This window comes from Natrix helvetica (assembly GCF_964273705.1).
Source record: "Natrix helvetica genome assembly, chromosome: 5".
Taxonomy (NCBI): Eukaryota; Metazoa; Chordata; class Lepidosauria; order Squamata; family Natricidae; genus Natrix; species Natrix helvetica.
In genome coordinates this window covers 22,814,448-22,829,463 of record NC_138551.1, presented here as the reverse complement: position 1 = coordinate 22,829,463, position 15,016 = coordinate 22,814,448, and the positions used below count along the sequence as shown (strand labels likewise).

General features: G+C 38.3%; 1 protein-coding gene across 5 annotated transcripts in view; it reads right to left on the bottom strand.

The window, feature by feature from the left end:
• The window catches only part of SI (sucrase-isomaltase), a 186,155-nt gene that overhangs the window by 94,839 nt on the left and 76,300 nt on the right, over nt 1-15,016 (bottom strand). For all 5 annotated transcript variants that reach the window (XM_081954756.1, XM_081954757.1, XM_081954758.1 and 2 more), the window contains one exon: nt 1,000-1,120. In XM_081954756.1, coding sequence (XP_081810882.1) covers nt 1,000-1,120 — 121 coding nt within the window. The remainder of the gene's footprint in view (nt 1-999; nt 1,121-15,016) is intronic.

The window sequence follows — 15,016 nt, the reverse complement described above, 5'->3', positions numbered from 1 at the left end:
TTGCACTTAGCCACTGATAAATTGCACAATGATTGAAAGAACTGCACTGACTTCAATTTTCTACTAGACCAAGTTTAAGGGTTTTTTTCTGCTTAATCTGTAGGGTTCTAAAAAAAAAAACACCACCGAATCTGTACATGAAACAAAAGGAAAATCTGCTTAAGTCTTTTCCTAGTTTTCTCACAACTTGTGGAGTTTCAGATCCATATGAATCATTAATATCTCATCTAACTGGCACTTAATTAACAATTATTTTTTATTTATTTCTTTATAGTCCAAGACAAAGTCATAGCAAACAATAAAACAATGCATAATAAAATACTGGAAAATTATTTATTTTTATATGTATTAATTTTATATTTAGAAGTGACAAAAATAGTAAAAAAAAAACTTCTCAATTTTAACCCTATCCCCCCCAACTAAAATAACTACAAAACCCAATTTCTTATTAAATAGCAAAAGTTTATTAACAAACATGCTAACCGGGGGTGGGTTCTGGCAGTTGCTACTGCTGGTTCACTCATGGCCGCACCACATGGACATGCACATTGCAATAAAACTTGCTCTTCACATGAACAGAAGCAAAAAACAAGGTGGCAGCGCCTACGGTGCCCCCTGGCGAACTGGTTCGGGAGTGTGGCAGGCCTGGCTCACTGTCTGTTCCAGCGACTCAGAACGACAAACCACTTCCGGTTCAGCCGAAGTGGTCCAAACTGGTAGGAACCCACCACTGATGTTAACGTAGCCTCTTGACTCAGAAAGTTTAGGAATTGAGGAATGGCTGTTTCTCTTTCCCACGTTAAGTGGTGCAGATACAAAGAAGATACTTGATCTATCAGATTTTAAGAGTAGTAGTAAGAAAGAAATTAAGCATTAAGTTTATCCATATGCTGAAAATACTTTTATTTTACATTGTATGTTCATTGCCTTATTTACATGCTGGGCATGTTTTGTCTACAAATATCTAATAAGTCTGGAGTTTAGGCTTCTTCAGCTTACCTGGATTTGTATCTGACGTTCTTCCTTGAACTTGGTACCCATGATTTTTTGAAAAGTAGCACCAAGGTACATGTGTTTCATTCTGAGGATCCCAGCAACAGCCACGGAGTACACACAGATCCTGTATTATCAGCATTAAAGGGAAATAAGAACCATCAAAATAAACTCCAGATTAATTTTTGGACAATAGCATGTGTGTAATCATTAATGACTGGAATGCAATGGCTCAGTGGTTAAGATGCTGAACTTGTTGATCAAAAGTTCGGCAGTTCAAATCCCTAGTGCCATGTAACCGGGTGAGCTCCTGTTACTTGTCCCAACTTTTGCCAACCTAGCAGTTCGAAAGCATTTAAAAATGCAAGTGGAAAAAAAAGGAACCACCTTTGTTGGGAAGGTAACAGTGTTCTGTACACCTATGGCATTTAGTCATGCCGGCCACATGACCACGGAGACGTCTTGGGTCAGCAGTGGCTCTTTAGCTTTGAAACAGAGATGAGCACCATCCCTTAGAGCTGGAAATGACTAGCACATATGTGCGAGTGAAACCTTTACCTTTATCTTTAATCATTATTGACAGGCAAGCTGCAGTTTGAAACCAACTATCACTGACCTTTTAAGTGGGTTTGTAGTGTGTGTGTGAGTGTGTGTGTGTGTGTATGTATATATATACATATGTATGTATGTATGTATGTATGTGTATATATATGTATGTGTGTTCAAATCCCAGTATGGCTAGCTGATGAGAGCTAAATAGCTTGAAATAGATTTATACTAGTCTCCCTTTATTTATTTAGCAGCACAAATGCAACACAAACATAGCAAAGGCAACATTAAAAATAAAAATATGGTTTTGTGCCTGTATGGTCTTCTGTAATGAGCTGAAGGACAGAAAGGGGGAGTAGTGAGCTCCCTCCCATATTTGGGCATACCAGGGGTTGTAACACAAATACATATACATATACATATACACATACACATACACATACACATACACATACACACACACACACACACATACAAACATACATACATACATACATACATACATATATATATTGAAAACAGATTTGTAATTATAGCTGTTCCAAATTACCAGTAAGAGTTACTTTTCAGACTTATAAGCATTCAAGCAATTGTTATATAAGCAATAGTACCTAACACATGTTAACCACTTAAAAAATAACTTCCTTTCCTACTTAGAACTCAGAAAGTCTCTGTCTTAATATACATTGGGATTAATTCTAAATTTAAAATTAATTCACTTGCTGGAAAATGTGTGCTGCTACTCTTCCAAACTTAATGCACTTTTTTAAAGGGAGCTGAAATGGGAGGGAAATACATTCAGTTCAGACAGCTGCCAAAAACCTGACAAGCCTTTAGTAAAGGGAAATATGAAAATTCCATTTCTTTCAATAACTGGACGAAAACAGGAATAGATCTTACTCTTTTCGTACAATGAGGATACCGTTTTGGGGTGGTACGACTACAAAACTACTTCGATGATGCAGCTTAAGTAATATCTTCCTCACACATTCTCGAAGTGGATATTGATTCCTCTGTTCTGACCTAGGCTTCCTGAGAAAGCATAAATCACAAACTTAGTTCCAAAAACCCTCTTTTATTTATATGGCTGTGAATTATGCTCAGTCATAGCCCGTACGGCTTCCCCAACAGTATATGAAGATTCCGACAGATGTCTGGTCGAGTTGCCAGTCTTTCAGGGTAACGTTGATAAGAACCAGTGGTGGGTTCCGGATCCTGTTGCAACCGGTACTGTGCAACGCGGCCTGGAGTCCACCACATGAATGCACACACACAAACGCAGCATGTGCATGCGTCCTTACCTCCTGTGATGCCTCCATGATGCTCCGGCTGCTCGGCGGAGTGTCACACAGGCGGCATAAGCTCTGTGCGCCTATGCGGAAGCGCCGAACAGCTCAAATACAGGTAAGGAGGGCGGGCGGGTGGGCCCTCCGGAACACCATACTGGAACGGTACCTGATGCTCCCAACAGGCACTGGTACACCCGTACCGGGGCATACTGCCTGCAACCCACCATTGATAAGCACCCACCTTTATCTCTCTTGAAATGCTTCCAGGGACCTAATTGCCAATTAGTTTTGCAAGATCAAACTTAGCACAGAGTCAAATGGAACTTCTCAGAGCTTGAACCAACCAGATGAACTAATTGCTTCCTGCAAAGGCTCATGTCTGTTTGCTTTTCTTTTATGTCTTATGAGAGGGGACAATCATCTCCAAGCCTTACTCCCAAGTCACCCCTTTTTCTTAATTGTTCTTGCTTTCTGGCAACTCTGTTCATGTGCACACTGAACAAAGGCTCCCACTGTTCTTCTGCCTTGCTAATATCAGACTCCGGAAGCAGCACATAACTATCAGATGTTTTTGGCCCCCTCTCTGCCTCCAATGCAGAGCCCTCATCCAAGCCCTCCCCAGACTCCAGGACTGGCCCATTTTCCTCCCCAACCTTCGCACTGTCCAACTCTGCTGTCAGCTCCGCAGGCCATTAACGGACCACAACACCCAGTAGCTACTCTAAACAGGGTTATGACTTGGACATTCACCACCAAAAGAGGGCTCCCAAGATGTTTTCCTATTTCAACTCAGAAGGTGAAAGGCTGACTTCCGGTTCCGGCGGCTACGGTGACGGGCAAGGACTTTGCCCGCTCCCGATCTTCGGTGGGCTTCCCCCATCCTTGGGGGGGCACAGGACGCCCCGAAGAGGCGCCCTGCCGAAGGAGCGGCTCGCGGAAGGCTCTGGCACTGGCGGCGGCTGGTGGGGGCTTTTCCGCTTTGCTCCAGGCACCGGGGAGCAGTTTTGGAGGGCGCGCCTGCGTCTCGCCCCATGCTGATCGGAGAACGCAAAACTGAAGGAAGCAGCGGCGGTGCGGTGAGATGCTTCCTCTCTTCATCCCCTTACTTTTGAGTTGATGGACTTTTCAGTAATTTTAAAAGTTAATCTTTCGGATTTATTCTTGGAGGAGCGGCTAGAGGGGAGGGGGATTTTCCCCCCTCTTGGACAAGCGGCTTGTAAAAATTCTGCTCTCGCCCCCAGGGGAAGGAGGAGGGGGGAGAGCCAACTAATGATGCCTCACCCCAGTAAAAGTGTTTTTCATGGGACTTAGTTCCAGAACTTATTGATGACCTGAGAACTTTCTGAACTTTTAAAATTTTTCCTATGCCTCTGAGCCCAAAGCTGGCAGGGCAAGATGGCACACGTCCGTTGTCTTCATGAACTGTGAAACCTGACTCCACCTTTAAAATTCAGGCTTCCGGTCTTTGTCTCCGTGTCACCCAGAGGAATCTCTTGTGGATTGTTATTTTCTGAACTCTTTGGAGAAAAAACTTTCATCTATTGCTAGATTGACTAAAGAAACTCCCACCTGTTTGGATCCTCTGCCTTCTGGACTCATCTGCCTGCTCTACTTCTCCAGCTGCCCAGTCTCTACACTGAATGATCTCTTTGTTTTATAAACCATGTCTCCAAAAAGACCACCCCCTGGAAAACCTGGCTTTGCTACTTCTGCACCGACATCTGCAACATCCAGTCCTGCCACACAGTCAAAGATTACAGAACTGATGCAACCTAAGACTACAGAGATGGATTTGCAACAAATGCTCCAGCAACTCATACAGGGCCAGGAAGAAATTAAGAAACAATTAAAAGAAATGAAGGAAGAAATTAAAGAGAATCAAGTCCAAATTTATAAGAACTCACAGAGACTGGACCTTGTGGAGGGTGGGGTGGCGGAGGCGAGAGGGGGGGTAGAGGCCTTACAGAAGGGAAACAAAGAACTTGATATCCAACAAATGAAAACAGAGTTTGAGAGAATGTCCTTTTATCTTAGATTTCAAAATGTCATAGAAGCAGATGGGGAAAATATAAGGGACATCATGACTAATATTTTAGCTGAATACTTACACAAAGATAAACAGCAGATGGAATGGGAGATAGATCTGGTCTATAGAGTGAATTCAGCATATGCCAGAACACACAATGTACCCAGGGAGGTTCATATTGAATTCCTTAGGAAAAGCACAAGAGATGAAATTCTGGGTGTACAAAGGGGGCAAACATTGACACATCATGACAGGGAGATAACCATCCTGAAGCAGATCCCCCAAAAAATTAGGGAGAAAAGGAAAAATTATTCGCAATTGGCGAATAAACTATACCAGAAGGGGGTGTGGTTTAGATGGTTGATGCCTGAAGGTATGCTGATATTCTGGGAGGAGACAAGAATCAGAATCAATACACCCATAGAGGCACAGGCCTTTATGGAAAAAAATAAAGTGAACCTAGAAAAAACAGAAGACACTACAATGGTCACACAGGACACGGGAGGGGCCAGAGCTCTGCCAGCGGGGGGTGAAGGGGCAACACCAAGAAAGCTCAGATCACAAAAATGAATAAGAAAACCACAATGTTATAAACAGACCGAAAGTAATAATGAAATTATATCTAGACTATATATCATAACTATATAAACTGATTGAAAACTATTTTTTCTAGAATTAATATGCTGATTTTTTATGATTATGTATTAATGTTTTATATTTAGATGTATCCTATGAGTTTGGAGGGAGGGGGCGTCTGCCACACTTGCAACTGCCAAAATTTGTAACCATTCCACCTACCCTTTTCCTTATAAATGTTTTAAAAAACCAATAAAACTTTTTGAAAAAAAAAAAAGAAGGTGAAAGGCTGACAGGCCAGTTGAAGCCTGGAAAATCCATTGGCTCCAAATTGTACTCCACTAGAAATGACAAAGAATAATGCTGACTAGTGGATCCCAATTCTGGCTGCCCTCTTCACATTTATTAACTCTTCTAGATAGTTTTCAGAAGACTGATATGACTGTAATTGTTCTGGTTTACAAGAAAGGACTCACATTTGATCTAATTAACTATTACTCCATTAGTTTTCTAAGCCTAATTGGGAAAGCTTTGCATTAGTCACCACTGTGATAAATTCAGGAACTGGTTGGATAATGAGGAAATCATTGCAGATGAACAGACAGAGAAAACTTGATTTTATAACATCTGACTGCTAGATGTATGACATGGACAACCCTCGCCAGAGTTTAAATTGGCTTTTGATATTATAAAGAAGGAAGAAATGGCAAAAACTTGAGACCTCTTCAATGGATTGTTGCCTCTTTACTCTTATCAGAAACCTTTATGATAGGAACTGAATGTGAATAAGTTATGTTTCTTGGGAACGTATGATCAAAATATCTATTTTATGGGACTTTTATGCCCTCTGAGCTTGCTGGCTTTCTTGCAAACATTTCATTACCCATATTAGGTAACATATATATAAAACATATAACAAAAATATACTGTATTTTTCAGTGTATAAGATGAATGTTTACACTTCATTGGGATTAAAATCTATGTTTTAATATTTAATTTATATTTTGTACTGAACTGTTTTATATTAACTTAATCTACGATCATCATAATAGGAAATGGTGGTGTTGACTTGTGGGCCCTCCTGGACCTGCAATTCCTATTAAACAGCAGAAGGTTCACCCAGCTTTGTCTGCTGGACCAGTTATGACTCTACCTGGACTACAATGTCCTGACCTCAGTAACTCATGTCTTCCTCTCCACCTGTCTGCAGTACTGCAATGTGCTGTATGTGAGGTTGTCTTTGGAAAGATGTACAATATATGGCAGCAATATTATTGGCAGGTAAGCTCCAGCAATGAAGAATTACACCTATACGACATCTATACTACAGGTATAAAACTGTATTATAGTATTATAATATAGTACTAAAACTGTATTATTGTAGTCTAGGTGTAAAAACTTTATTGTAACTATAGGTAAAGGTAAAGGTAAAGCACATAGGTGCTAGTTGTTCCCGACTCTAGGGGCCGTGTTCATCTCCATTTCAAAGCCGAAGAACCAGCACTGTCAGAAGATGTCTCCATGGTCATGTCTAAACACCGAAGGTGCACAGAACGCTGCTATTTTCCCACTGAAGGTGGTCCCTATTTTCTACTTGCATTTTTACATGCTTTCAAAATGCTAGATTGGCAGAAGCTGGGACAAGTAACGGGAGCTATTTATATTATAACTATACTACAGTTATATTATTACTGCTTGCCAGCAGGTCTCCAATCTCAATTTCAAGTTCTATTCATCATCTTTAGAGCCATAAATAGTGTGGGACTAGGACACATCAGGCAACACCTTGCCACAAGCAAATCTACCAATCTGGCCAGGTTCCCAGGAGAGTGCTAGCTGGAACTTCCCTTCCTTCATGAAGCTTGCAGGGAATGAAAGAGAAAGCTAGCCTTTTTTTTTTTGTAATAACTTCCATTTTACAGAATACTCTCCCCACCACCACCAAGTACAGGCAGTTCCCACTTGCAGTACAGTCTGCAATTCCATAAATAGATTAAGACTGTTGCATTTCCATGAACTTTAAGTGCCAGCTGGCTGAGTGTGGGCAGCTAACTTGGATTTTATCTGAGAGTTATTTTTGTTTTCTGTAATTATATCATATTTGTTCTGGATTAGTTATTTGGGGGATTGTCCCCTTTCTCTTTTCTTTTTTTATTTTTAGAACTATGGAATTATAATTTATTTTTGAAATTTTTTTTATTGGTTTTACAAAATTTTAAGGAAAGGGGTAGTGGGTATGGGTACAAATTTTGACAGCTACATCATGCAGAAAATGGTATTCCCCCCCAAGTCTCATAACTTTACAAAATGATAAACAAAATGTTATTGCTTAACTAGATCTTGACAGCTTATTGTTTACATTATATCTTTCAATAATTTCAATCATTTACTTTGTATCTAACAAAAGGATTCATTGTATCAGCAGTTGCAATGGTTTTTTAACTTATTTTTGTGATCTGAGTTTTCTCAATGTTGCCTCCTCCCCCCCGCCTGCCAGCAAAGCCTCGGCCCCTCCCTCCTTCATCTCTTGTGTACTGTCCGCTTTGTCTAGGAGAGCTTTGTTTTTTTTCCATGAAGGCCTCCGCCTCCATAATTGTATTAATTCTCTGGTGCCCTCCCAGAAAATCAACATACCTTCTGGCAAAAGCCACCGGAACCAAAATCCCTTATCAAATAATTTTTTTGCTAGTAGTGAATATTTTTTCCTCTTATCTCTTACTTTCTTCGGGATTTGTTTCAGGATGGCTATCTCTTTTTCCTTATATTTTAATGTTTGCCCCCTTTGTGCCCCCAGAATCTCATCTCTTGTAGCCTTTCTAAGAAATTTAATATGAACCTCTCTTGGAACATTGTGTGTTCTAGCATAAGCTGAGTTAACTCTATAAACCAAGTCAATATCCCATCCTATATCTTTTTTAATATATTCAGCTGACATTGTTGTCATGATCTCCTTCAGGTCTTCATTGTCAGTCTCAATTACGTTTTGAAATCTAAGGAAAAAAGACATCCTTTCAAATTCCATTTTTATCATGTGGTTCTCAAGTTCTAAATTTCCTCTCTGGACCACCCTCACCTCCCCCCTCATCTCAGTTGTCCCCTCCTCCAGAACGTCTAATCTTTGTTTGCTTTGTGCAGTTTGGTTTTGATTTTCTCTGAGTTGTTCATTCATTTCTCTCAATTGATTTTTCAGTTCATCCTGCCCTTTTAAAATCTTTTGGAGCAGCTGATGAGTTACTGATTCCTCTTCAGGGACTTTAGGTTGTAGAAACAATGTTAGTGACTGCTGTCCAATTGGGCTGGATGTTGAAGATCCTGGTTTCCCAGGTGGTGGTTTCTTCGGAGGCATCATAAAAATAAAAAAAAAGCTCAGAGATATCTATGTCCATACAAAGAAATGGTGACTGTGGAAAAGCACAACCAAGAGAGACCACGAGGCAAGCAGTCCAGACAGGAATAGAGACCTTCTATATAGTTCAAGTCCAGTCAATTAATTCAGTTATTCCAAATCCAAGATATTATGTAGCAAGAGATGTTTCTGAGAGTCAGGGAGGCAAAAGTATAATGCCAGCAATTTTCATAGGAGGAGTCTAATTTCAAAGAACATAAAGACGGAGGAAGTATGCCATCTTGCTTCGCCAGCCCCGGAGATCAGGAAGCAACAAGTCAAAAGTTTTCAAAATTTTTAAAGAAGTCAGATCATCACTTTTCTTTCACAATTGCATTAAGAAAGTCATTTTGCCATTGTTTATAATGAGTGTGATTCCTTTTAAAACTCTCTCTCTCTCTCCTCCAAGAGAGAGGAGATAAATCCAAAGCCACTTTTCCAAGGGGGAGGGAAATCCCCCTCCCTCCAATCACACTTCCCAGGAGAAGATTGAAAGTCTTTTAAAAAGCTGATGATCTTTCATTTAAATATCAAAAGGAGAATTGGGGAGGATTCCCATCTCACCGCACTTCAGCTGTAGCCTTCAAATTGTCGATCATCCAGCTGCCTTGAAACGAAAGTGCGCGGGAGCGTAAAAGCTCCGTCGTGCACCCCCTCTTGCATCTCGGCTCCTGGGGCAATGCCGGAGGCCCCCCCCGTGGCCGCCGCCGATCCAGGGGACCCCCAGTGAGCAGCCCCTATGGCAGGGCACCCCTTCAAGGCACCCTGTGCCCCCCCCAAGCTGAGGGGTGCCCACCAAGAGAGCACAGGGCGGACGAACACGTCCGTCGTTCTCAACAACCGGAAGCAGAATGAGAACTATGGAATTAGAATTTTATTTTTATTTATTTATTAAATTTGTTTGCTGCCCATCTCACCTGAGGCTTATAGTTACTGTAAATAAATACATTAGTTTTCATACAGAACTGTGCAATGCTTTTGATGACTTCTATGCATTTACTGATCACAGTGAGCCATGCATCTTCTAATATTTGATGCAAGAGGTGGTATAAATAGATAACAGTCCTTATATGATGGCGAGTACAACTTTACATGTTACAGATGCTTTATTTTACTGACTCCTAATGTCAGAATGTTGCAAAGCCTATCTTTCAGGAGTGCCAAGACATTCAACTATGCTGAAGAAATATTTGATTTATAGAGGGAAATTTGAGCAAGCAGATAGCTGGTGTCTGACCTTTTTCAAGAATTATTCATTCCGATTTTTCTAGAACTAAGTATTAAATACCTATTTCTTTCTTTAGCTCTCTCAAATACCAAAGAAACTGAAAAATTAAGAAGAAAGGCCATCGCTGCATATACACTCTCCTCAGTAACACATTTTTTCCAGCATTTTTTTGAATCTATCCTGAAATGTTAAATTTGCTGGGGATATAAAGTAGAAAAATTAATTTAAACCAGTACTTGAAATAATTAATTTCATAAGCAGCGAATAGACTTTTTATGATTAATAAAAAGTGTCTTGTAACTAATTAGTAGCACTTTAGTTATTAAGTATTTTAGAAGAGAAAGAAGCTCCAAATGCTATATTGTTTTCCCATTAAAACAGAACAACATGTTCTTTCATGCTTAGTATTCTTCATACATAAGAAACTACTTTGCGTCTGGATTGGGCTGGTTCCATTCATTACTAAGCAGAAATAGAAAGACATTGATGGTATTTTACAAATAATATCTCTGTTCATCTTCTAAGTTACAGGAACCAATTCTTATCCCTCTAGCATTCTCACACACACAAACACACACACACACACACACACATATTATATTATATTATATATTATATATTATATATTATATATTATATATTATATATTATATATTATATATTATATATTATATATTATATATTATATATTATATATTATATATTATATATTATATATTATATATTATATATTATATATTATATATTATATATCATATATCATATATCATATATTATTATATATTATATATCATATATCATATATCATATATCATATATCACATATCACATATCACATATCACATATCACATATCATATATCATATATCATATATCATATATTATATAATCCTTCCACACAAGAATGACACACACATACACACACACATACACATGTATGCAAATTATTGACTGCAAAAGTTTTTGCTAAAATGAATTTGGCAATTTATTCAAAGATGAAGTCTTCACTCATTCCTTTCTATTCCCTTGATTCAATTATCTCTTTTCTTGTAACTGATCTTTAAAGAGGGTTGTGTATCAATCAAGAAGTACCAACCATCATTTGGATGTTATCCCAGAATCTATGTGATTCATCTTATAAGACATTACAAAGCAATTGATTTAAATAAAAGTACTTAATCATTAATATAATGTTTTCTTCACTGAAAAGTTTATTTCTTATCACAAAAGAATTATAGATTAGAAAGGGAAAAATATTTCGGAGCTAAATTCCTGTGTACATTTATTAAATACACAACATTATCTTTTCCATGACTAACTTCAAAACTATTCTCTCCGTTGCAAACATGCTTATTATTCTAATGATTTCCACAGCCAACACGCACATATTTATTAAATTATGCTATTTCTAATTTCAGGAAAAGTTGTTGTTTTTTATTGAAAGGGGTGGTATAATAGAATTTAAGTAAAAAAAACTGTAAAAAATAACCTTTTATTTTATTTATTTTATTTTATTAAATTTATAGACCGCCCCCTCTCCCCGAAGGGACTCGGGGCGGTGTACAGACACCAGATTAAAACCTAGTATAAAATAGATACACTTAAAAACCAATTAAACAGTAGAGCTGTACAGGGTAATAAAAGTTAAAAATCAGCTTAAAACAACCCCCAAAATTTAAAAGTACAGAATTGAGGGACTGGATCGGGATTAGGCCAGGCCCGCTAAACTAAACAGGTGGGTCTTGAGCATCTTACGGAAGGAGTGGAGATCAGTGGTTGTTCTGATGTCTCACATTTGATCTAATTAACTTTATATTGTTAATGCTCCCATAATTTGCTCTTAAAAGAAAGGAGAAAAACAACAACATGCATTTCAAAGTTGAATTCAGCTGTTCCTGTTACATTGTTCCTTCAATTTTGTTTGTTATAGGGCTTTATCTTTTACTTTCTTCAGGATTTTTTATTTTTATTTCCCAGACTGTCCTGCTGTATATTGGTCCTGTTGGTCTCCCATCCAGGTCTTAACGAGGCCTAATCCTGTTTAGCTTTTTGAGCCTTGCTAAAATTGTCTGGCTGAGGAATTCTGGGAGTTGATGTCTTAAAATTGCCAAGTGTGGAGGCCCCTGCTCTAGATAGACTTTAACTTTGTGATTGTTTATTTTTGTTTTGTTTTTAAAGAAATAATATTTTACCTTGGCCAACCCCAACCCTTCACTTGATTCCCAGAGTTCACACAATAACACTGCAGGACCATAATTCTGAATTAGTAATGTGAACCTCTGATTGCAAGGAAAGTTTTCCCATGTCTTCTCTTGAGAAGCATAATAAAGAGTTATAAGGATTTACTATTTTAGTATTCTCTACTTGGAGTTTCAGTGTCAAATATAGTCCAAGAGGAATCACATGCAGTTAGGCGTGACTAAATGTGGACTATTAGACACAATCAAATTAGCAACTGAATACACTTTCCATTCCCTTTTGACACATTTGACTGAATTGGAGTATCAAGCCAGTTGCCTAAGCAGCAAATGGTTCCTGTCTCCCCGTACATATACATACACTATCCAATTTCTCAAAAAAGGAAATGTGTAGGAAATGGTTATGAAAAGTATTTCATTTTCAGGGAACTTCATAGGAAAGAAAAAGAGGTGCTAACATTTTGATGAACAAATATTTTAGTGTGCCAAATTATCACATTAAATAATAACTATTATCACTATTGTTTTTTTTTAAAAAAAAAACCTTCTCAACCTAAGGGGGTATGTGCCTTCCTCAGTCTCCTGGGACTTTGAGGTTTCTGTGCAGTAACTTGGCTGTTCCTAGCACTGTGCCCTTCTATGCAGAAAGCTCTGATGTTGTCCCTAGGATCTGTGGGAAGCACTGTCCCAGTTTAGCAGCCACAGTCCCAAATGCTCCTACCACCACTGGAACCACAGGTTGAGGCCAGAACAGCTATAAATGTTTCATCTCCAGAAATTCAATCCTGGCATAGATAACAGATGATAGATCTGATAGATAGATAGATGATAGATGATAGATAGATAGATAGATAGATAGATAGATAGATAGATAGATGATAGATAGATGCTGTAGATGGATGATAGATAGATGCTGTAGATGGATAGAGAATAGATAGATAGATGATAGATAGATAGATAGATAGATAGATGATAGATAGATAGATAGATAGATAGATAGATAGATAGATGCTAGATAGATGGATGGATGGATGGATGGATAGAAAGATAAATAGGGATAGAGATAGATAGATAGATAGATAGATAGATAGATAGATAGATAGATGGATGGATGGATGGATGGATGGATGGATGGATGGATGGATGGAGTGTTAAGTAATTAGGCTCCCCATTAGGAGAGCGAGTATGCAGAGAAGCGTAATGAGAGTGGTATGGAAGAACACGCACAAACCAGCATACAGGGACACTGAATAGTACAAAATATAGTAGTTTACTATGTAGAAATCCATACTTAGCTGCCCAAACTAATGATGCACGTAATGTTATGTTGTGGCCTATAAGGAGCAGAACGTTTATACTCAATACCAGCTGTTTTTAACATTGTTTGGAACTTATAATTTGTAAACTCCATCCCATTATCAGTAACTACAGTAATAACCTTGGCTTTTACCTTTCTTTCCACAAACCTTAACCTATTAATGAAATGTTGAAACCTTTTTGTCTTGTCTTTCATTAAATAGCAGAAACTGTATCTTGAATAATGATCCATGATACTCAAAACATAATAGGCACCTCCCAAACTGGGTTTTATAGGTCCAATTAGATCAACAAAAACAACTTCCAGAGGTTCTTTTGTTTTAAACCCATTATGTCTGTTTGCTGGAGTAACCTTGCTTTTTTCCTGACTACACACATTACAATTTAAATATTTACTGCAAGGTTTTAATTTTACTCCTTCTGACAACTTTACAGTTTGTTGCAGTGTCTTGAAATTAATGGGCCCCTTACGCCTATGTAGCAGATGTATGCATTCATCATGTGGTTTCACATTATCATAAACTGAGTTAGCTGTATGGTCATCAGATATAATATATAAACCATTGGTTAAGTAATCCTATTACCTTCTTTTTCTATGATACATTTATCTCGCCTAAAGGTTACTACATAGTCAATGTTAACTAGAGCTCTTACTGATAACAAATTAAATTTCAGTTTAGGTATATACAACATAGATAAATGCTCATTTACAAATGAACACCTTGCCATACCTTCACCAGATGCTATCACCCTCCATCCATTTGCCAAAGATACATGTTGCTTGCCTGCAGACATTTTTATAAAACAACTTATATCTAGTAATGCACTGTGATACTCCACTATCAACAACCCATGAATCATGGCTTACTGGTGCATCTCTAGAGATAGTCAAAGTAGACATCCCTAAGTTAACATTAGTATTTTTCTTAGCTTTCTAGTATTCTGTTGTTTTGCATGTTTACAGAATCTAGCTATATGCCCCTTAGCCTCACAAGAAAAACATTTTCTAACAGTATAGGCAGTTGAAGGTGACTCTTCATGTTGTGGTGGTTTCTCTCTCAGTTGTTCTCTTTCCAACCTCCTTCTGGACTCTTCCAATAGGTGTGCAGTTATGTCAGTCAATGTTAGTTCATTTCGGGTTAGGGCCTCGAGGGGCGATACAAAATCATCATAACTCTCATCTAGTGATGATAGAATGATGTAAATTTGATGTAACTCTGAGAAAATAAGTTCTTTTTCATGTAGCTCTTGGAAAACTCCTTTTATAAAGTTTAAATGAGCTAACATGTCTCCACCCTTCATAAGGCGTGCCCTAAACAGTTTGCGGGTAAGATTTATATGTGCACCTACAGTGTCACGTACACAAATCTTCTTCAAATTCTCCCAACCTCTTGCTGCAGAACTCTCCCCACGAATATGAACTAATTGTTGGTCAGACAACATTAGACCAATTAT